Below are 24302 nucleotides of genomic sequence, written 5' to 3'. Positions count from 1 at the left end.
GGGACCAAAGGTGCATGCCACCACACCCATCTTTTTTTTTTTTTTTTTTTTTTAAATTTTTAGTAGAGATGAGGTTTCGTTGAGTTGCCCAGGATGGTCTCCAATTCCTGAGCTCAAGCGATCCTCTCTCCTCGGCCTACTAAAGTGTTGGTATTACAGGTGTGAGCCACCGGTGGGCAGATAATCGCTTCTTTAAGGAGCCCGTAACGGCAGATAAGCCTTGAAGAGAAAGGTACCTGTCCTTTCAGTGCTTCCTGTCGCCTATTTGTCCGTGAAGCAATTCCAGAATGAAGTTGAGGCAGGCCCCTGTTAAAGAGGTGGCAGCTTCAGGGACTCTTCTCCAGGGAACTGGAAGGGAGGGGAAGAACTTATTCTTGAGCGAAGAAGCCCCATCAGCGTCCAGGTTCAACTGGTGGAAGGCCCCCTCCCCTAGCCCCAGTTGCATCTTCAGTCACTTGACCCTGCTACTTCTCCTCACAGCACTTTGGGCTGTAACTGGACGTTAGATGGGTTAATGTACACCCGTCTCTCCTGGCAGGTGATAAAACTCCACGGGGGCAGGGACCCTGTCTTTTGTACACCAGTGCACACCCAGGTCCTGGCACCGTACATGGAACGGAATAGGTAATCAATAAAGATTGGGTTGATAAATGAGCACTCGGAAATCATGTGGGGCCAATGAGATCCGAATGCGGCCGAAGCTCTCGTTCTCGGGTTGCTGCAGGTGTGGTTCCTAGTGATGGAGGCCGTGGAATAAGCCCTCCCTCCCTTTCCCGCCCCCAGGGCAGGAAGCCTGGGTGCTGAGCTGTCCTCTGAGCCCGAGGGGCAGGTCCCGGGCGCGCCGGCGGTACAGCTGGGAGCGCCGAGAGCCCCTCGCCGCAGCCATTTCCTGCCCTTTGTGTGACAGCCGCAGCGGAGAAGGGGCGGGCGCTGGGCGGGGGCGGAGCCGCGGCAGGCGGAGCGGCGGGGTCGGGGCGGGGCCGAGCGCCGCGCAGCGGAGCGGGGCAGAGCATCCTGCGCCCCGGCGCGGGGCCCTGCGGTAGCCTTGGGCCCCTCCCCTGAACTCGCCGCAGAGCCAGGTAAGCGGCGCTCGCAGGCCTTGGGCCGGGCACGGGGACCGGGATGTTGCCGGGGACGGGGTTGAGGCCGTGAGGATGCGCGAAGGGCCGCCCCCTCTCCCGGTCCGCGGGGGGCGCTCGGCGCTGCGCCCGGGCTAGCGCAAGGCCCGGCCTCAGGCCCCACGCGGCCCCTTTCCCCCTCGGGCCCACGGTGCGTCCCGCGGCACCGACCCTCTGCCCGGGAGGCGCGAGCACATCGCGGAGTTCCGGCGCAGCGGCGGGGTAGCCGCAGCAGCAGGTGCGCGGCCTGGGCCGGAGCCGCCAGCCCGGGAGGAGGCGGTGCTAATCTCAGGGACCGGAGACACCTGCGGTGGCCGCGAGCCCGGCGGCGGCGACATCCTCGGGTCCAGGTACTGCAGAGCGCTGGCCCCTGCCTCTGCCTCTGTGACCACCGTCACCTCCCCCAGGGCCAGCGAGAGCCGCCTGGGCCCGCCTGGCAGCCGCCTCGGGCACACAGAACGTGTGATGGGTGGGGCGAGGGGCGCAGCGGCGATGTTTGGGGGCGGAGGGCTTTGATGAGAGAGAAGCAGGTCTGACCCGCTTGGAAGCTTTCTGGCCTACACTAGCATCGCTCTCCAGGCTTGCCGCGGGCAGGATGGAAGTGGGGGAAGGGGATGAGTGGGCTGACTCCTGGGGGAAAAGATTGTTTTTTCTTGAGCTCTGAGGAACCAGGAAGAGGCTTACCTGTCTGTTGTGACGTCTGCTTTTCAAGACAACCCTACCCGTCACCCCAAGGAACAGCCCACCTATGTGCAAAAGAAGAGGAGGTGCTCTCTGCTTGGGGATGGGGGATGGTCCACAGAAGTATGGCCCTCTATACCCAGAACCCGGCTGGAAAGGACACTGACAGCCCCCCGGTGCCCCCCCAGCACAGGGAATCTGATTTTGACCTTTGCTTGCCTACTTTCCCCAGCACAGTGGAAACATTCACCAGCCCCGACGAGCCATCAGCTGGCCTTCCAGCTAGGCCAAGAATGGGACAAGGATCCTTTTCTGCTAGTTCCTGGGTGCCTGTGCCCTCAGCATGGGCAGGGAGACGGAGGCAGTCCTGCTGGCAGGAGGGGCAAATCAGGAGAGTGTCGGTTCCTGTGTTCCCATTTCCTGCCTCCTGTCTGTGTCCCAGTTAGGGCAGTGGGTCTCACCTTTCTCTTGGATACAGGCTGTGCCAGCAACCCGGGTCCCTGAGATCTTAGAGGGTAAAAATCAGGTCCGTATCTATGGGCAGGTCTGTGAAGGCCTTGACGGTTGCTTTCTCCACCATTAGACCCTCTCTTTGTGGCCCTCCTGGTGGCCTACCACCTCCACTTCCATACAGTGCCCTGCTCTTCCCCCAGTCTCCAGTGTCAGAAATTGTTTTCAAGAAAGGAGCCAATGATTGTGTTTATCTTGAAGAGCTGAATACAAAAGAAGTTCGCATTTGATGCGGAGCAGGTGCTTTACAAGTCATTTGACCAGAAAATAAACAGAGGATGGAGGCATTTTAATGGGAAACAAAGCTTTAATGGGAAACACTGTAGAAATATTTGCTATCGCTAATGGTGGAATTTCAAACAGTGGGCTGGAAGTGGAGGTGGGGAGCTGGGTAGTTCTTTTGGGAACAGGTCCCTGAAATGACAGTATCTAGCAGCTGTCAGCTCTGTATTTGGCAAGGGCAGCTTTGGCCCTGGGGGCAGGAATGCTGTAAGAGTGTGTGTGCATGTGTGTGCATGAGTGCATGTTTGTTTAACTGGTCAGGGGTTACTGTCACCGGAAGGCATTTTTTGAGCACCCAGTGTCCACTTTCAGGATGAGAAACTTGTGTACACAGGGTTCCTCGTTGGCATTGGCTACCCTTTGCCAAGGCAATTATTAGACCTCAAGAAGAGAGTGTTGTTTGCTTACAAAGTCAGTGCCTCTAGATAGTTCTACACACTGAGCCTCTGGCTGGGGGCATTAGCTCTCTGCTCACTAAGCTTCTTTATTATATTTCCTGGCCAGTTCTGACCGGTTCTGTAGGCACCCAAGGCTGCCTTGTTCAGTCCCTGCTGAAAAATGAAAAAGGAAAAACTTGCTTTAGGCATTAGGCCAAGAGTCGAATGTACAACCCAATGGGGTTGGAGAATTTTACTCAAATCAGATGCTGGCCCAGAGAAGGAAGTAGACATGAATTCAAAAACTGGTAAAAGGCCCTGGGAGAACTCTACATGTCCCCTCTGATAAATCATGCCCTCTCTGATGTTCAGTGGGCCTCTGCTGCTGTCATTGACCAGAAAACTGAATGAGATGAATAGGCAACAAGCTAATTAACGGAAAAGCGCTCCTGGAAAACAGTACGGGTCCCAGTCCCTACGTTTAAGGATTGGACTACACTCTCAAGGCGGCTTCTTTGGACCTCTGTTGGCCCCAGGGGTCCACCAAGAGTGTCACAAAATGGCCTTTTGTAGCCTCCAGGTGGCCACCATAACAATGAGTCTATTTCTTTACTGGCAAGTATTAATTATTCACTTGTAATTGACGAAGCCAGACATCAGTCACCTCACTGGAGTCTTTATGAAAGGCCTTTGGTCGTGTCATTCTGAGGAGCAAAGCCATGCCTAGGGTCCAGGGGATGGCCCCTGCATCAGTAGTGAGATGGTGGGAGGAGGGGGGCAGGCTGCTGCCTTCTAGGCAGTGAATGGGGGCGGGGGAGGAACTAGTATATCTTTGGATGCTCTTACTACCCGAGGGGTGCATGAAAGTGCCGAGCAGAATGCTTAGCACATAGTAAGTACTAGCATATTTATATATTTATTGTTATAATGTATTCGTTACATAATCATTAAGAATTTGGCTCATGTATGGAATCAACTCTTGGCTGTTACCAGCCCCTCTCCCTCTAGAGCTTTCCTGAATTTTGCTTTTTTGAGGGAAGTTGGTCTCTGTGACCAGTAAACCCAGCCCCAAGTTTACCTGCCAAAGGAAGGGAAAGTTAAGAGTGGTAAGACATGAACTGAAAGGCTTCAGGTGGGAAGTGCTCTTAAGTAGCACAGGAGAGGTGGGTGGAACTGGAGTCGGCAGAGAGAAGTGGGAGGGAACACGCCAAGCAGAAGCCCAGGGCCATTCTCACATTTCAACACAGAGAGTTAAGGAAGGGCCTCTTCCTCTGTGAGAATTTAGCATTTTGCAACCACCCAAAAATGTTGAGGGCATGCTTTGCTTCCAGGACAGACACAGCAGCACAGTGAGTATGGGACACAGGATCCCTGAGTTGCTGTGTGCCCTTAAACCAGCCACTACCTCTCTGACATTCAAAACTGAGCAATGGAAGGCAGCCTGCCCAACTGTTACCTGCCTGTCATTATGGAAGCCTGCAGATGAGGTAATGTCTGTAAATCCCAGTCTGAGAAACAAAGACCATGGAGATAGAGAAGGAGCCTCCTGAATGTGTGACTCTTTGGGGTAAATGCCCTCCATTCCTTAAGAAACAATTTATTCCTTATATATTGTGTGTCACTTTAAGAAGACGGATCTGTGGCCTCTCTGTACTGTTGAGCCAATGGGAAGCTTAAAGGCATTTTGTGATTCCCAGATTCTGTCAAGGCCCCTGGATAGCCTTGTCTGTACAAAGACACTTCAGAATTCAGTCAGTGGGTGCGGGACACCTCCCAGGATGCAAAGAGCTTAGATACTGGCTTTCTAGCCATGGCCGTTATGCTAAGGGCTGTGTGTGATGTACCTCAAAAAAAAAAAAAAAAAAAACAAAAAACGACCATTTAAGCCATACTTGGGCCCTGGCAACAGAGGGTGCAAATTCTTGAAAGAAATCATTTTGAGAAGGCAGAGCTTGAGTTCAGGCAGAATTTCTTGCAGGGATCATTCTGGTTGTGTGGCATTTTGATAGACCTTGGGCAGCTCAGCTACAGGCAGTGAGAGAGGAAAGTAAATAGGACTTTCTGGCGAGATGCCTGAGAAAGACCCAGTGATGACTTCATCAGTAGGCCTTTTGATTCTGTTTGCGTCATTATTTGGTCATTGTAGAGCAGTGGTTGTCAGGCTTTAATCTCTAGGTAAAACAGAGGTGTGTTTAGTCTGTCCACGTTCTGTAGTCTCTGTTTTCTAAGTAAGGCAGGAGGTGAGGTCCTCTGCAGGAAATCAAGGTGATGGACTGGTTAGGAAACTTCAGGAGACTTCAGAGTTTGGAACAGTTGCCTCTGTGGGTGGAATAAGAAATCAACTGGGGAAGAATGAGAGAATTGTCTAACTTCACTGAAGGCCTGGCTGAGATCAAAGGGAATTTGCAGGGCTGACCCTCAGAGAAGGCATGCAATAACTCTTAAGGAATATCTGAGAACTACTTTTGATTTGTGCTTTTAAAATATGATGTTTTAAGATTTGTTTTGGCAATATATGAATGACAAGATAAGAATTCAGAACTAGAGGTCAGCCCCCTATCTCCAAGTCTGCTATACTTCCACATGGGAAAGAGAAATGAGGACCTGCTTCTTAGGGTTTGAAGTGGAAACTGTATGATAGAAGGATTCTCTAAAGAACTCTCCTCAGATTCTTATATTGATAAGGCAGACTTGGATATGGGACCTCAGAGAAGTGTGATATTTTAACTTTCTTGTTAATTTTTTTAAACCAGAAGTTAAGAATTTTGGTCATTGGCTCATGCATTCAACAAATCATTCATGAATTATTAATTAAGCAAGTAATTCCTGGTGTGTGCCTATCTCTGTGCTGGTTGCTATGGGTCAAACTCAGACAAGATGACTATCCTTGGCATTCTTAGCAATCCAAAGAATTAGTGAAATATAAAGCAGTTTGTAGTGCAGTTAAAAACTGTGAACTCTAGACTGTGAGTGCTAATGGAGTGAGAGAAATGAAGGTCACTATGGGGCTTGGCTGGTCAGACCTTTGTGGAAAAGGCCTGTCTTGACTTGGGCCTTGATAGATTGGCAGGATTTAAGAAGGAAAGAAGACAGTCCGTAAGGGAGTGGAGACAGTTTGAGCAAAGGCACAAAGGAAGACTATCCTTGGACAGGTTTATGATGCCCTGTATATCTTGGCCACAGAGAATGGTCTGCATGATCCTTAACATGTGTCTTTAAGGAAGCCCTTTGGATGGAATGTCTAGACTGTAGTCATGGTCATTTGCTTTAGAGTTGGAAGGCCCCTGAGAGAGGCCCAAATCCAGTGATTCTTAACTTGTTGCTGTTGTTGTTTTTTTAGTACACAAAATGGACAATATTGACATGCTCAACCCATCAGCCCCCACAGCCAATCCCCCAACTCTGCTCCAGTCCTGCCATTCAAGGGAAGAGATGAACATACAGGAATAATATCACACAGAGACCTTGAACCCTCGCCTTACATACAATAAAATGTACCTTGTTTGCAAACCTCAGTGCTTAAGCTATTATTAGCACAAGTTACCTACAGTTACCTTCACAAGGCAGGACATCATGGTTGAGAGAGAACCAAGGCTAACCTCCATATTTTACAGACAAAGAAATTTGCCCTTTTAGAGTGAGTGAAAATGTGATTTGGGGACCTTTGTCTTCATATTGAGCCATGCTCAAGTTGCAGTTTCACGTCCATGAAGCTGAGTTCCACGTGCTCCGATCTGGTGGCCAGACCTGAAGTCCTGCTCTTTGTTTCCGTAGCAGATGCGTGGCTTCCCTTTGTGAGTTTTAGCAGGTGCATCTGAGAGGCAGCTCCTCTCCCCACATACGCTTCATGTTGGTGTTCCTCATATGACAGCCCCAGGGCCCCAGCAGGAGCAAATCAGCAAGCCACCTTGGTGGCATGACTTCCCCTCCTGAGAGCGTGAGGCCGTTCCCCTGAGCCGCTGGTAGCTGCCTGGTTTGGTGTCACCAGAAAGGCCGCCTCAACCCTAACAACACAGGAAGCAGCTGGGCAAAACGGCAAATGAAGTGGCAAGTCCTTTAGCCCCCGCCAAGATCTTTTTCTCTGTCTACTCATAAACAACGAGGAAGATAGGCCCAGAGGCCCAAGTCGAGGCTGACTTGACTTCTCCACTCTGACTGCAGGTCCCCTGTGTGGAGAGAAGCTGTAGGTGATGGAGCCTCTGGTCCCAGAAGACAGGCAGCAAGGGACTGAAACAGCAAAGACCGCCTTGCCAGTCAGTGCTGGGTGCCAGCCAGGTGTCTGAACTGCTAGCAGGGAGACGTTGGGTGGTTGTCTTCTAGAGCAAATTATTAAATTTTGATCAAAACAATACATACACATGTTTTTAAAAATCAAATAATATTGAAAGCCTTATAATGAAAAACAACCATCCAGCACCCACCGTCCCCTAGAAGCTGCCACTTTTAACTCACTGTTTCTTCTAATAGCTGCCTCCTCATCTCTAAATGATATGTGCTTACACTGCTATTTCTTGATTTATCTATTCTGCACGTTGTCTATTTACTTCCTGCTGTGATGAATGGAGATTTTGCTTTCTTACACCATCTCCCTCCCTCCCCTGCCCTCGTCTCTCAAGATAGGAAGAGCTCTATTTTAACCTAAATCAGGTTTAAAGTGTCTACATTATTAAGATATATAAATGATGATCACAGAGAACCAGTAATGTCCTTTGATTGTATTTCCTTTCTTAGAGGGCTTTTCATTTTGCTGCAGAATTTTTGTTGTAATATTTGTCTTTTTCTTTTATTTATCTATTTATTTTGAGATGGAGTTTCACTCTTGTTCCCCAACCTGGAGTGCAATGGTGTGATCTCAGCTCACTGTAACCTCTGCCTCCCAGGTTCAAGCGATTCTCCTGCCTCAGCCTCCCGAGTAGCTGGAATTACAGGCATGTGCTATGACACCGGGCTAATTTTTTTGTTTTGTTTTGTTTTGTTTTGTTTCATTTTTGAGATAGAGTCTTGCTCTGTTGCCCAGGCTGGAGTGCAATGGCACGATCTCAGCTCACTGCAAGCTCTGCCTCCTGGTCACCTGGCTAATTTTTTAAATTTTAGTGGAGATGGGGTTTCACCATGTTAGTCAGGCTAGTGTCGAACTCCTGACCTCAGGTGATCCACCTGCCTCTGCCTCCCAAAGTGCTGGGATTACAGGCGCTAGCCACCATGCCTGGCCCTCTCCTTTTCTTTTAAAGCTCTGTGTCATATGAGTTATTCTATTGCCTTCCCTTGTCTTCTCAGGAAGTGCAATGTTAACCCCAGCTCCACCCCTAACTAGCCCAGTGACCTTGCACAAGTCCCTTCTCTTTTCTAAGCCTCGGTTTCCTCATCAGTAGAAAGAGAGCTAGACTCCCTTCTTGTTCTCATTCTAAACCTCAGAACCTGTCACTCCACCCACCTCACAGGTGGTAATATTATTACTCCTCAGATAATATTATCTGAGGAGTCTTTACTCCGGCGGGGGGCAGCCCCAGGACCTGACAGATGGCAGAGAAACCAAAACAGGCAGGGGCAGGGGGGAGGGAACAAACAAGCTAGCTGGGCCTGCCCTGTATGGTCTAGTTCACTCCTGCAGTTTAGGGGGCCGCTCTGCGGGGTGGTATGGTTGTATCTATTGCTCTTTTCCTCCCCTGCTGTCCCCATTGGTTTTTGCTCTCCACAACCTCTGCTTGTAGGGGCAGCGTTACAGTCCCCAAACTCCCCAAGCTCCTACTCCAACCCCAGCTGTCTTTGTACCCCTTCTGCTTATGTTACACCCAAAGTTTCCCAAAAGGTAGTTATAAAAATACTAACTTTTGGTAACAGCTTTCTTGAAATATAGTTTGCATACTGTACAATTCACTCATTTAAAAAATACAGTTCAGGGCAGGCATGGTGGCTCATGCCTGTAACCCCAGCACTTTGAGAAGTTGAGGCGAGTGGATCACCTGAGGTCAGGAGTTCGAGACCAGCGTGGCCAACATGGCAAAACCCCGTCTCTACTAAAAATACAAAAATTAGCTGGGCATGGTGGTGGGTGCCTGTTTTTCCAGCTACCCAGGAGGCTGAGGGAGGAGAATCATTTGAACCTGGGAGGTAGAGGTTGCAGTGAGTGAGATCGCACTGTTGCATTCCAGCCTAGGGAACAAGAGCAAAACTCTTGTCTTAAAAAAAAACAAAAAACAAAAAACAAAAAAAAACAGTTCAGTGGTTTATAATATATCCACAAAATTGTACAACCCATAATTGTAGTCAGTTTTAGAGCATTTTAGCGCCCCAGAAAGAAACCTCATGGCCTTTAGCAGCACCACCTATTTCACCCAATCCCACCCCTAGGCAACCACTAGTCTACTATAAGTCTCCATAGATTTGCCTGTTCTGGGCATGTTTAATAAATACAACCATAGAATACAGAGTCTTTAATGACTGGCTTCTTTCACTTAGCATGATATTGTCAAAGTTCATTCATGTTGTATCAATATCAGTACCTAATTCCTTTTTATGGCTGAAAAATATTCCATATGGCTGTACCGTATTTTATCAGTTGATGCATATTTTAGTTCTGCTTTTTAGCTATTACAAATAATGATGCCATGAACATCCATGTACAAGTTTTTGTGTGGACATGTATTTCCATTTCACTTGGGGTTATGCCTAGGAGTAGAATTGCTGGGTCAAATGGTTACTCTGTGTTTAAAAATTTGAGGAAATATCAATCGATTTTCCAAAGGTGCGGCACCATCTTGCAATCCCACTAGCAACTGTGTTCCCAGTTTCTTCACATCCTTGCCAACACTTGTTATTGTCTGTCCTTTTGATTATAGCCATCCTAGTGGGTGTGAAGTTGTATCAATTTGCATTTCCCTAATAACTAAGGACATTAATCTTTCTGTGTCCTTATTGGCTATGTGTATATCTTTGGAGAAAAATCTGTTCCTTGCCTATTTTTAAAATCAGGTAGTCTTTATTAATGAGTTTTAAGAATTCATTTTTACATTTATTTTTATTAAAAAATTTTTTTTTGTAGAAACAAGGTATCGCTCTGTTGCCCAGGCTGGTCTTGAACTTCTGGCTTAAGCGATTCTCCCATCAGCCTCCCAAAGTACTAGGATTACAGGCATGAGCCACTGTGCCCAGCCAAGAATTATTTACATATTTTATATATTTAGCAAATACATGATTTGCAAATATTTTCTTCTATTCTGTGGATGGACTTTCTTGATGGTGTCCTTTGAAGCACACATTTTTTTATTTAGGTGTTTAGTTTATTTTTTATTTTGTTGCTTGTGTTTTTGTTATTACATAATTCAAGGTAACAAAGATGTACTCTTATGAGTTTTATAGTTTTAGCTCTTACATAGATCTTTGAATTAATTTATTATATATTACATTATTTATATCTCACACCATAAAACAAATTTTGCATGTGGGTATTCAGTTGTCCCAGAATCATTTGTTGAAAAGAATATTCTTTCTACATCTCTTGTCAATTGACCATAAATGTGAGTGTTTATTTCTGGATTCTCAGTTCAGTTCCATCAATTTATCATTGTTCATTGTCTGTCTTCATGGTAACACCGCACAATTTTGATTACTGTAGCTTTCAGTATGTTTTGAAATCAGGAAGTGTGAGTCTTCCAATTTTGTTCGGTTCCCCCCACCCGCAAGATTGTCTTAGTTATCTTGAGTGAGTCCCTTGAATTTCCATATGAATTTTAGGATCAGCTTGTCAATTTCTGCAAAGAAGCCAGCTGAGATTTTGATAGAGATTATGTTGAATCTGTAGATTCGTTTGGGTAGTATTGCCGTGTTAACAATATTAAGTCTTCCAGCTTATGTACATGGGATATCTTTTTATTTATTTAGGTCTTTAATTTTTTTCAACAAGGTTTTATTGCTTTCAGAGTGTATGTTTTGCACTTATTTTGTTAAGTTTATTCCTAAGTATTGTATTATTTTTGATGCTACTATAAATAGAATTGTTTTCTCAATTTTCTTTTCATATTGTGCGTTGTTGGTATACAGAGACACAACTGATTTTTGTATGCTGATATTGTATCCTACAAATGTGCTGAACTTGTTTATGACTTTAATAGTTTTTAGTGGATTTTTCACGGATTTTCTATATAAAAGACTATGTTATCTGCAAATAGGAATAGTTTTACTTTTTCATTTCTAATCTAGATGTCTTTTATTTAATTTTCTTGCCTAATTACCTTGGCTAGAACTGCCAGTACGACGTTGAATAGAAGTGCTAAGAGCAGGCTTGTTTGTCTTGTTCTTGATCTTAGTGGGAAAGCATTAAGTTTGATATTAGCTAAGAGTTTTTTGTAGCCATTTATGGTCAAGTTGAGGATATTCTCTAATCCTAAGTTTTTGAGTGTTTTTATCATGAAGGTGTTGAGATTTTGTCTAATGCTTTTTCTGTGTGTATTGAGATGATATGGTTTCTGACCTTTATTGCTATAGCTTATTACATTAATTGATATTCTGATGTTAATGTTAACCTGATCTTAACATTCCTGGGATAAATCTCACTTGTTCATGGTGCATAATCTTTTTTATATGTTTCTAGATTCAGTTTTGTTGAGGCACTAACTTTTATCGAGCACTTTCTACCAGCCAAGCCATTTACAGGGATTAACTCATTTAGTTTTCAAATCCTGTGAGATAGAAACTATCATTATCCCTTATACCAAAATGAGGAGAGTGAGGCTCAGACAGGTTATGTCACCTACTCAAGGTCACACAACTAGGTATTGGCAGAGGTAAGATTCTAACTCAAGCTATCCAGTTCACCTCCACACTAAAATGCCTCTTGTGTGGGTATCAGTGGTGGACATGGAATGATTTTCAGATAATACCCAGACCTGTGTTTATGTTCATTACTGTGTTTTTTATGGCTCCTCTGTGTTTATGGCATATAATATTGGTTTTCTATCTGTGATTGTGATATAAAGCTTCCTTCTAAAATAAAAACTGGCAAAAAACAGAATCTCTAGAAAAAAATAGTAAGAATTATCCTGGCAGTTTATGGATATGACTGTGTATTCTATGCTGATTTAAATTAGCTGTTTTGTTTTTGTTTTTGAGACAGAGTCTTACTCTGTCACCCAGATATAGCAGTGGCTCCATCTCAGCTCACTGCAACCTCTACCTCCCGGGATCAAGCAATGCTCCTGCCTCAGCCTCCCGAGTAGCTGGGACTACAGGTGCGCACCACTGTGCCCAGCTAATTTTTGGCTTTTTATTAGAGATGGGGTTTCACCACGTTGGCCAGGCTGGTCTCAAGCTCCTGACCTCAGGAGATCTGCTCGTCTCGGCCTCCCAAAGTGCTGGGATTACAGGCGTGAGCCACCGAGTCCAGCCTTATCTGTGTTATTAATAGTGAAGGAGAAAGAATGGAAAAACTGGAAGTAAGGACATGGCCAACTTCAGGTCGTCTCCTGTCTCCTATATTGTCAGGAGACTGAGGTGTGTTCATGAATTCTTTCATTCAGTACTTCCCCATTGCCTAATCTGTTTGCGGCACTCTGCTAAGGTCTCTGCATTTTCAGTGATAGGTAAAAAAAAAAAAAAAAAATGGTCCCTGACCTTGAGGAGCTTTCACATGCATGGTTCTACTCCAGAAAGGGCATGTTATGTTTTATTTCATGGGCAAACTCAGATTGATTGCTGGTGGCTTCCTGGAGCTCACTATTTCATGAGGATTCTGAAGCTGTCTGTGGAATTAGTGGAAAATAGAGTCATTACCAATTAGCAGTGTCTGCCCTGGCATGGGAAGAAGAAGTGGCAGTATTTGGGTTTTATTCTGAGGCCAAGAAAACATCATAGAGTGCACTTACACAAACCTGGATGGCATAGCCCACTACACACCTACGCTATATGGTATAGCCTATTGCTCCTGGGCTGCAAACCTGTACAGCATGTTCTTGTACTGAATACTGTAGACACTTGCAACACAATGGGAAGTATTTGTGTACCTAAACATAGAAAAGGTACAGTAAAAATATGATATTATAATCTTATGGTAACACCATCGTATATATGATCCTCTGTTGACTGAAACATCATTATGAGGCAAATGACTAAATTTTTTTAATAGGAACAATCTAAATCTCCCTTTTATTTTTATATTTATATAATATTTTCTTTGTACTAATATATGTATACACAAGTATATATGTCTATGTATATGTGTGTGCAGTATGTTTGTGTGTGTGTATATACTTACATAGCCTCTGGCTGGAGAGCCATACGGACATGGAAAGTATTTCCTGGCCTCTTGATGTTCATGAAACACAAAGGTGACAGTTACCTAATCTTTAGCTTGGCAGAGTTGTGTTCTTCTTGAGGAAGGAAAAAGCAGCCAAACTGGGAAAAAAAAAAAAATGTGCTTAGCACGTTTCGAAAAGGTACAAAACCAGGTGTGATCTAGAAGAAAAGGGGTAGAACTGGAAGTCAAGATATCCTGTTTCTACCCTGTCTCTGCCACTAGCTGACCATGTGACCGTGCATAAAAGTGTTCACTTCTCCATAACACAGTGTCCTCAGAAACACAGCAAAAATTACACCTGCTGAGTTGCATTTGCAGGATAGTTGTGATTGAGAAAATCAATGTGAAGAACCTATACAACTGAGATATTAGTGTGATAAAAATAATACCTTCCTTTTTTTGGTAGGAGAATTGTTGCAGTATTTAATTCATCCTCTCGATTGAAAACAGGCCACAGACTAGCTAATATTGAACAAAAGTATGGGAGGCCATTGTTTAAGACTAAGCTCCTGTACTAGGCCCCTAAAAACCAGACCAAACCAAAATGGGGTCACTCATGCTAAATGCCACTCTCCACCTAAGTCAGCATAATAAGCAAATCCCCTCTGCCTTAACCCTTACAAAAAAGTAACCTGAAGTAACTTGATGTTAACTAATCATTTATTTTTCTATTGTTGTGTTTCCTTTTTCCCACATTACAAAACCCACTGTTTTGCTATTGCCCAGTGGGAGCTTTCATTCTATTGTATAGAAAGGAGGTGCTTCAATTCATAAATCACAAATTAAGGGCAATTAATTCTATAAATTTATTGTAATTTTGTCTTTTGACACTTACGTCTTTGCTGGCTACTGTGTTAAGTATTCTACATGCTGTAGTTATATAATCAAAATAAACATTGAGGACAGGCACTATTATAAATTGTCATCCTTATAAGGTAAGGAAACTGAGGCTCAGAGAGGTTAAGGAACATGCTGTTGGTTATATAGCTTGTAAGTGGCAGATGACAGATTCAAACCCCGAACTCAAGCTTACCCACTACACTAGCCTAATATTTCACTTCAGTAAAACGTCTTAATAGTTCATTTCTTTCCAGAAAATCAAACAGATAATGACAATGCAAGTATTTTGCTTATAAAGAAGCAGGGTTTAAGCTATGAATGTCAGAACCTGCATTTCCAAAGCCATGTTCTCCTGGCAGCCATCCTGCATTTATGGGACCCATCCCCCTCTTGCTTGGGGTCTGTCAGTCATTTCTGCATGGGGGGGCACCTAAAGCTCCCCTTCTCAGAAGCAAATTGCTTGTGAGCCCAATGTTAGTACAGCTTTTGGTGAAACCAGGCCACTGACTGAGTTTGTTTTGAAGACACTGCATTTAAATCGGTCGTGAATGTCCCCCACTGAGAAGTTGCAGCTGTGTTTGGTAAATGATACTCCCAGAACACTGTTAACTTTTAAATATTTTATTAATTTCTTTTCCAAAATGATGAAATGGTCACATGTTCATAGACTGAACATAAAGAATCATTCTCACTTGGAAGATTGCAAAACAGGCAGGACACTTGGGCCGAAAAGAAGTACATTCTTATTTTCATTTATACCTCTGTTCAAATTTCCAGAATATTTTTTCTTTCCGATTGATGTGGATTTCGCAATGCCTACCAGCACTTGAGCTAAAAATGTTGATTTCCTTCTCCCTTAGGCACTGAATGGTCTACCAAAGCTCGTAGAAATCCACTATAGAAGTTGTATTTGCCAGAGGAGAAGAAAGATAGCATTAACATAAACAGACTCCTAATTTATTAGCTTTGTAGGTTGTTCACTTATTGATTCTCTTCAGGGGATGTTCAGGGGTACTATTAGGCTGCAGAGGAAAACTTAATGGTTATTCTGGTAAATGAGTTGGGTTTTTTTGTTTGTTTGTTTTTTGTTTTTTGTTTTTTGTTTTTGAGATGAAATTTTGCCCTTATTGCGCAGGCTGGAGTGCAATGGCATGATCTTGGCTCATTGCAACTTCTGCCTTCTGGGTTCAAGTGATTCTCCTGCCTCAGCCTCCTGAGTAGCTGGGATTACAGGTGCCCACCACCATGCCCAGCTAATTTTTTTGGTATTTTTAGTAGAAACGGGATTTCTAGTAAGAAAAGTAGACCGGGCTGGTCAGACTAGTCTTGAACTGTTGGCCAACCTGGTCTCGAACTCCTGACCTCAGGTGATCCACCTACTTCAGCCTCCCAAAGTGCTGGGATTACAGCTGTGAGCCACCGTGCCCATCTGTAAATGAGTGTTTTTTAAGTTTGAGAAGCCCAGAAGAAACCTAGTTATGGGAGAAAAAAGGAAAGTTGGATAAGAGCTGGGAGCTTATAAACTGATCTAGGGGATTTTATGAAAACTTTGAAACATATATAAAATTGGATGGAAAAATACAGTAATCTCTACGTATGTGTCACACACAATCTATACTTATTAACTCATTGCTGAATTTGTTTCATTTTTACTCACTCTTCCCCCATCTAGTATTATTTAGAAGCAAACCCCTGTGTCCTTTTATCCATATTTTAGTAGGTATTTCGAGAAGATAAAGGCTCTTTTAAAACTTAACCTTGACATTATCAAACCTAAATAAAATAACATATTTCCTTCATATTATCAAATACCCAGTCAGTACTAATTTTCTAATTTTCTCATAAAGCTATAATTTTATTTGTATGGTGGTTTGTTTGAAATAGGATCCAAATAAGGTCCACACATGATAGTGTGTTCGGTCTCTTCAAAATCTATAGATTTTCCTCCCATCTCTCTTTTCTGTCTTTGCAATTTGTATGTTAGAGGTCCTGAGTCATTTGTCCTGCAGAATTTGTCATAGATTGTATTTTGCTGATTACATCACTGGGGTATAGCATGTTTTTCTGCCCTCTTATATTTCCTGTGAGTTGGCATCAAAGGCCTAATTAGATTCAGGTGTTTTGTTTTGGATCCAGCATTCTTGGTGTGTTTTTCCATCATTAAGCACATAATATTTGATTGTCTTTCATTTAGGGATGTTAGCAGCTGATGATGATCAGTGCCTAGATCCATTTGTTTATAGAGGTTGGAAAACAAGGATATTGTCTGTTTATCTTAAAAAGGAAAAAAATATTACGAAAAGAAACATCCATCTCTTCTATAGTTTGGTTATCTGGTGGTATAGTTTGTTTAGGAAAGACAGGTTAAATGTTTGCTGTTATTTACCAATTCTCAGCATAATAGTTGGTTCACAGGCTCATCTAACAGTAACAAAGTAATAAAAACCAAGCTTTTATTAGATGTCTTTGTGATCCATCAGGGCTCTTCCAGCACATGGCTCGATTTTAAAATCACTTGGAATAATAGTCCCTTTCTGTGGAGTTACTCCAATAGTACAACATATATACATTCATTTGTTTCGTTTTACTTTTCGATTTGGGGGCCACTTTTTATAAATTTACATTTTATTTTGTAAGTATGTAAAATGTTTTGATGCTTTCAAAGTCAAATCTACAAGATAAGACATATTCAAAGTATTGTAGCCCCTATCTCTGCCCGTTAACTGTTTTCCCTTCTTTTCCTGTTCTCCATAGGTAACTAATTTTTAAAAGTATATGGCTTGCCTTTCCATGGTTTGTTTTTTAAGTAGAAGATGTGTGTGTAGACATCTGCAGCCCCCGCTCCTGGGTAAATGAGCGCATGCTGTCCATACCATGTCCTGGAGATCACCCTTAGTAGCATGTAGAGAGGGTCCTCACTTAATTTTCCTGCTGCTTCATATTTCCCTGTATGGTGGCACCATAGTTTATCCAGACATTCCTCTGTTAATGGATGTATTAGGCCATTCTTGCACTGCTATAAAGAGATACCTGAGGCTAGGTAATTTATAAAGAAAAGAAGTTTAATTGACTCAAGGTTCCGCAGGCTGTACAGGAAGCGTGGTGCCAGCATCTGCTCAGCTTCTGGGGAGGCTGCAGAAAGCTTTCAGTCATGGCAGAAGGCAGAAGGGGGAACAGTTACACCACGTGGTGAAAGCAGGAGCAAGAGAGTGGGCAGTGTGGGGGAGGGGGGTGCCACACACTTTTAAATGACCAGATCTCCTGTGAACTCAGATCTCATTCATCACCAAGGGGATAGCCCAAGCCATTCATGGGGACCCGCCCTCATGATCCAAACGCCTCCCACCAGGCCCCACCTCCAACACTGGGGATTAGAATTCAACATGAGATTTGGGTGAGGGCGAGTATCGTAACTATATCAATGAATGTTTGCTGTTTTCAGTTTTTGCTATCACAAGTAGTCCTGCTGTGAATGGCCTTGTGCATGTATCTTTGCGTATTTTTGTCAGTGCATCTTTGGGACAGATTCCTGGAAGTGGGATTGCTGGTCAAAGGGTAAAATGCTTATGGAAGTTTGTTAGATATTGCAGATTTCCTCCCGCGGGAGTTGTGTCATTTTGCCATGCCTACCAACAGTGTTTGGGAGAGCCTTTTTCTCCATAGCCTTGCCAACAGCATGTGTGGTCAAACTTTTGGATTTGAGTCGATCTAATCAGTGAGAAATGGTGTATCTCCTTGTAAGTTTCATCTGGATTTTCCTTATTGAAAATGAGATAGGACACCTTTCAAATGCAGTCTTCCTGGTCCCCTGGTTGGAACCCAGGCATTTTGTTATTTAGAAGCTGTGCACATGATTTTTTGGCGCAAGCAGGGCCAAGAACCATTAATGCGTAGTTTTTGAAAACACCTAGTGTAGAGGTTGGTATGAAATAAACCTCCACTCATCAAGTGTAATCTCAAAATGCGAGCGTGAGTCCTTGGAGGGAAGTATGTAGTAATGAAGCTGACTTCAGACTATGGAGCTGGACAAACCTGGGCCAGCCTTCCCTCCACCAGTTGCCAGCTTTTGATCCTGTGAAATTAAATGCTGAGGTTCTGTTTGTTCATCTATAGACTGGGAGTAATCATAGTACCTACCTTTATAGGGTGGATACAAGAATGAAATAGTTGAGTACTTCGCGTAGTGTCTGACGCAAAGTAAGGGCTAAAGAAATGTTTTACTGTTATTATAATTGGAATTAATGAAGAGAATTACTAGGGCTTTGGAGGCTGAAGATCATTATGCCCAGTAAAATCATTACTCCCTCCTGTAAAATGGACTTAGTAGTAGTATAAGAAGGAAGAGAGTCTTTTTTTTCCTTTTCTTTCAATGGATCAGTGAAGTGGTTTTGCTGTAGAACTGAATGCCACACTTAGAACTGTGGGGTAGAGAAGAGGAAGAAACTTAGGTGTGGAGAGGACCTGAAACCACCCTAGGAGACCAGCCTTCTGCAGAGGGCAGATGGGGAAGTTACCTCTGGGCTCAGTGAGCCCTCACTGGATGCAGCATTTGCTGTTGCCATGGTACGTGATGGGAAGGTGTGTTCGAGAACTCAGTGAAATGTGAATCTGGTTAGCTGCGCAGCAGCCAGTGAAGGCTCAGCCCCATTCTGCCCTCGCAATCTTGGGCCCAAGGCAGATATTAGTCTCGGGGCAGCATGACCTTGGGTATAATCTGCAGTTGTTTTAGTCCTTTGCAGCCCCTGTACCAAATTCTTGTGTTGATGGTCCTTTTTCCCCCTAATGTCAGACACCGTATTTCCTAACAAGCAAGGCAAACTGGCTGACATTCACAGGAGAAATTCCAGCCCAGGGATCTCACAACTCCTTGGAATCGAAGGTGGTCAGGAAGGGGTTCTCAGACAAGCACAGTGGCCCTTCTCTTTGTGTCTCTCTTAATCATGTGTGTTTAGGGTTGGCTTTATTATTGTTATTAAAAGCTGTTTTCTAGAACTCAGCTTTTAGTGTTTTTGTTTACCTCTACTGTTATGTTTTATTTTGCTTTGTTTTTTGCTTTATGTCTGCCTTTGTAACTCTCAGTCCCTCTATTCTCATTTCTCTGGGCTGACTTTTGTTCTCTTAAGGTTTTTTAGTGTGACATTAACTTCATTTAGTTCCACTTTTCTTTCAGCCAAATGTGTTGAAGACATGTATTAGTGCTTTCCATCTTTCATTTCTAAATATCTTATCATTTCTATTGGAATTCCTCTTTTAGTTTTGAATGACCTTGAAGTATGTTTTACACATTTTCAAAGGTATGGGATTTTATTGCTACAATTTGCATTATTGATTTCTAATTTCATTGCATTACATTTAATAAACAGTGAATGTAACTTGTAGGCTATCATTTTTGAAGAAACTTGTGGGAACTTGATTTATAGCCTAAATCGTGATTAGTTTTTAAGCAGTGTTTCACATATGTTTGGGGGGAAAAATGAGTATTCTGTTTGCTGGGTGCTGAGTTCTTAAAATAGGAATTAGCTCGAGTTGGGTAACTGTGCTGTTCAGATTCTCTTCAGCTTCTAATCCTGCCAAACATACAATCAAAGCAGCTGTGCTGTGCCAGGGTCTAAGACACAGAAATGTCCATTTAGGGCTGATTTGTTTGATGTGACTCACAAAACATACCCAGGCCAAGGAACACAATGGCTCCTCCATCTTTGCAAGGAAGGTTGATTTGCAGGAATTGAGTTATTTTAATCCCAATTTAATTAGCCTAAAAACCTGGGCTTTGGTTTTCAGTTGATTATCTTGGCTGTCACCATCATGAATAATTGTATTGCATGGTAATTTAAGAGTGGAACTCATAAATATCCTTATGAAGAACGAAAGGTGGAGAAACTAACCATGACCCATGTCCTCACATCCCACTTGAGGTCCCTCGCTCCTGGTGACGTGGCTGTGTGGGCATCACATAACTTCTCTGAGCCTTGATTTTTCATCGGTTATATGGATAGAGTGCCACCTTCCACGTTGATCACAGAGGGTGGTGGTGAGGGTCGACCAAGTACACACAAAGTACTTTGTTAGCCATAAAGAGATCCTCAGATATAAAAGATACACACTGAGAACACCTTGGGAAGAAGTGGTGAGGAGAAGTGGCCTCAATGCGTTTTAACTCTCTCTGTACTCCCTAAGGATCCTGGACATGGTGTGGTTAAGAGGAATTTTAGAGGCCCCTGAAATTCTCCACTGACTTTCTCTTCCTTTCCCGCAGTGCGGAATACAGAAACTGCAGCCATGACCACGCACGTCACCCTGGAAGATGCCCTGTCCAACGTGGACCTGCTTGAAGAGCTTCCCCTCCCTGACCAGCAGCCATGCATCGAGCCCCCGCCTTCCTCCATCATGTACCAGGTAATGGAAATGGCAGATAGCACCAGGGGGCCCAGGAATTCTGGGGATCCCCTAAGAGGGTTTCCCCTGAGGCAGAGGGAGAGGTCTGCATCTAGAAGGTGAAAAGTCGTGAGCTGATGGAGTCCCTTGTGCACTGGTGGAGCTGAGTGTAAGGAACAGATTAGCTACTAAATGTGCTGCAGGACTATTTCCCTCCCACAGGGAAGTCTTGTTGATCTGCTTTGACCCCGAAATACCTTCCTGGCTATTCTTGCTGCTGTACCAACCGAGGTTTTGGCAGCTCTGGCCTCATGAATTAAATATTGCAACTTAGAAACCCCAGAGCCTGCCTGGGTAATTACTTTTCCTTCATGCGTGTGAGGAGGACACTACAACACCCCATAGCAGCTCATGGCTCAGGGAAGCTGGTCACAGTTGTTTGCTTTTGCCTAAGGTAGCAGAGCTTGTGATAAACCACCATCAGATTGTTCCAAACTATGACCCATCAGGGCCGGGAGTCAAGCTTATAGCCCCTTGTCTGGGTGTGCCAGGCCAGATGCCATGTTAAGAAAGCATATGCTAATTTGAAAGTTTTAACTGTGTTTGACCTTTCGATAGTTCTCAGACAGCAAAAGGAGACTAAATATAAATACATAATAAATTCTTAAATTTCTTTCAGTGCATGTATGAAGCACATGCTTGAAGGTTCAGCTCATAAACTTCATTGATTCACATCTTCTAACCCAGATTAAAATTTTAATTATAGAAATATCTTTTTTATTATAAGCAATACAAAAAGTACACAAAAAAGTATACAAAAACATATAGATTTTTTCTATAACTATGCCTATATATACCTTTTTTACCAAATATACATATATGTGTTTGTGTATATATACATATATATGTTATTACCAAAAGAAAACCATACTATATTTATTGCTTTATGAGTTGGCTTTTTAACTTAAAATTTATTATGGATATTTTTCCTTGACAATGCCGCAGTACTACCACATTATGCTTAGCCACCTCATGGTACTTAAAAGTCCATTTGTGGATATGCTATTTTTTTTATATATATATATATTTTTTATATATATATATATATAAATGTATGTATATTTAGCCTTTCACTGTTGCTGGACATTTGGGTTGTTTATAGTTTTTTTAAATCACAAAAAACTGCCACAGTGATTATTCTTGTACCTATATATCCACACCCTTGGGTGAGTATTTCTGGAACTGCCTAATCAAAGCAATGCCCATCCTAACTTTTAGCAGCTATTTGGGCTTGTGGAGTTTAAGCATCTGCTTCTTAAGCTCAGCCGAGTGAACCTGATTACTGATGGGAAGCAGATGGCGGGCCCTGTCATCGCCAGCTCCTGCCCAGTGTGATTGAGAGTAGGACTTTGTGGGGAAGGGGCAAGATGAAAGGTGATGCAGCAGGAGGTCCCCACAGAGAACTTGCATTGTTTGTCAGCAGCAGTTTGCTCCCTGGATGCCCAGCCAACTTGGAACTGTTTTCTAACAACCAAAGTGTTCCTGTCCTCTAATTCCACAGGCTAACTTTGACACGAACTTCGAAGACAGAAATGCATTTGTCACGGGCATTGCAAGGTACATTGAGCAGGCTACAGTTCACTCCAGCATGGTAAGTCTCTGTGATCCACATGTGCAGACATGCTCCCTGCTGGGCTGGCAGGGGTCGTGGGCAGCTTCTCACGCCAGAGGCATGTGCACACCTACTCTAAGAACCCCCTTCCTCAGTCAGAAGCATCTGCTTAAGCCCACTCTTACATTCTGCCCCATCCCCTCTCCGTGCCTAGAAACATACTGTTCCCCTTTATCATCTGGCTTTGTGAATACTCCTTAACTGTTAGGGCCCAACTGAGTCTCCACTATTCACTTCCCTGAGCTCCTATAGCTTTTTGGGTTAACATGTGATTGGATCCTGCCTTGTTTATAGGTTAATGAATGTGTGGAATTTTGTCTCGAGCAAAGCAAAAGGTTCCTTGAAAAAGGGACATTGGCTTTGGTTTTGGAGTAACAGTTACTCAAAAAAGCTGATGGCCTAAATCACGTGCAAATAGGGTTAGTTCTTATTTTCTCTCCTAGAGTCTGATTCATCTGTGGAGGGCTCCTCCCCTTCTCTATTAGGCTTCCATTGCTTTTATTCTCATGCAGCACTGCAATTTAAAGAATTCCAAATTCCGTGTTCATAGACCCTGCCTGTGGCTCCATAGACCTTTGACACTATATGTCTTAGCTCATTTTGTGATGCTATAACAAGGAAACTGCAGACTGGGTAATTTATAATAAGTAGAAGCTTAGGCCGGGTACGGTAGCTCATGCCCCTAACCTCAGCACTTTGGGAGGCTGAGGTAGGAGGATCCCTTGAGCTCAGGAGTTCGAGACCAGCCTGGGCAACATAGCAAGACCCTGTCTCTACAAAAAATTTAAAAATTAGCTGGGTGAGGTGGCGCACACCTATAGTTGCAGCTACGTGGGAGACTCAGGTGGGAGGATCGCTTGAGCCCAGGAGGTTGAGGCTGCAGTGACTTGTGATCATGCCACTGCACTCCAGCCTGGGCAACAGAGCAAGACCCTATCTCAAAAAAAACAAGAGTAGTAGTTTATTGGCTCATGGTTATGGAGGCTGGAAAGTCCAAGATTGAGGGGACAGTATCCAGTGAGAGCCTTCTTATTGCATCATGCCGTGGCAGAAGGCATGACGTGGGTAGGAGAGAGAGGGAAGGGGGCCAAACTCATCCTTTATAAGGAACCCACCCCCATAATAACAGCATTAATTCTTTCATGGGGGTAGAGCCCTCGTGACCTGATCACCTCTTAAAGTACTCACCTCTCAACACTGTTGCACTGGAGGTTTAAGTTTCTAACACATGAACTTTGGGGAACACACTCCAACCATAGCACTGTATCAGTTATTTCCTGTAACCTTGTGTTGACAAACTCTGCTCATTCATTCAGTAAGTATTGTGTCACTGGTGCCCACAGAGGACCGTGTAAATGCTGGAGAGATATGCAAGGACAGATAGGGGCCAGTCCTGATCCTCAGTGAGTCAAGTGGGAAATTGACAAGCTTACCATTTATTGAATGCTTTTTCTATACAGATATTTTAGATGCATTGTCTCATTTGCTCCTCACATCAACCCTGTGAGATAGGTTCTATTGTCATATCCATTTTGCAGATGGGGAAAACTGGAGCCCAGAAAAATTACGTAACTTACTCAGGGTCCTGCAGCTGACAAGTGACAGCTCTAGATCAAGGTCTGCCTGACTACAAAACCTTTGCTCCAGACTATGCCTTACAGACAAACAAAAATATGCAAAGTTAGGGGTAAATGTCATGATAAAAGTTCAAAGTTCTGTGTTTTTGAAGGAACCTTGAGAGAGTCAGAGAAAGCTTGATGAAGGAAGTGGCTTTTGTGTGAGGCCTTGTAGGAGGATAATGATACCTTGTAGACACAGTATACTTTAAAATATATGTAAGGCATTTTCATATATTATATTATTGGGGCTTTATAACAGCCCTGTGACTTGCAAAGTGATCATTATATCCATTTTAGGGATGAGAAAACTGAGGCCTAGAAAAGTTAATAAGCAGGTTGCTCATGATCTCACAACTAGTAAATCACAGGACTGGACCTGAAATCCAGGACTGACTCCCAGTCCTGATCTCTTTCTCCTGTTCCGTGCTGTCTCACACAGTTAGAATTTTACCAGTCCAAGATGAGATGGGGAGAGCACAGCATGTGGAAGAGCCAGTGTGAGCAAAGGCACAGGGCAAGGATTTTCAAGGAGTGACT

At 43.7% G+C, this 24302-nt stretch overlaps 1 protein-coding gene across 3 annotated transcripts in view; it reads left to right on the top strand.

The window, feature by feature from the left end:
* The first annotated feature begins 966 nt into the window (after window positions 1-966).
* The window catches only part of LOC105482372 (cytoplasmic FMR1 interacting protein 2), a 133559-nt gene continuing 110223 nt past the window's right edge, over window positions 967-24302 (top strand). For 2 of the 3 annotated variants that reach the window (XM_011742420.3, XM_024793007.2), the window contains exons 1-3: window positions 967-1079; window positions 20356-20495; window positions 22036-22125. In XM_011742420.3, the coding sequence (XP_011740722.1) occupies window positions 20379-20495; window positions 22036-22125 (207 nt within the window). In that variant the 5' untranslated portion in view covers window positions 967-1079; window positions 20356-20378. Of the gene's footprint in view, window positions 1080-1340; window positions 1469-20355; window positions 20496-22035; window positions 22126-24302 lie in introns of those variants that run through there. The other variant, XM_024793008.2, reaches the window with a different exon arrangement.

Source organism: Macaca nemestrina, chromosome 6, assembly GCF_043159975.1.
Source record: "Macaca nemestrina isolate mMacNem1 chromosome 6, mMacNem.hap1, whole genome shotgun sequence".
NCBI lineage: Eukaryota > Metazoa > Chordata > Mammalia > Primates > Cercopithecidae > Macaca > Macaca nemestrina.
This window is presented reverse-complemented; position numbering and strand designations above follow the sequence as displayed.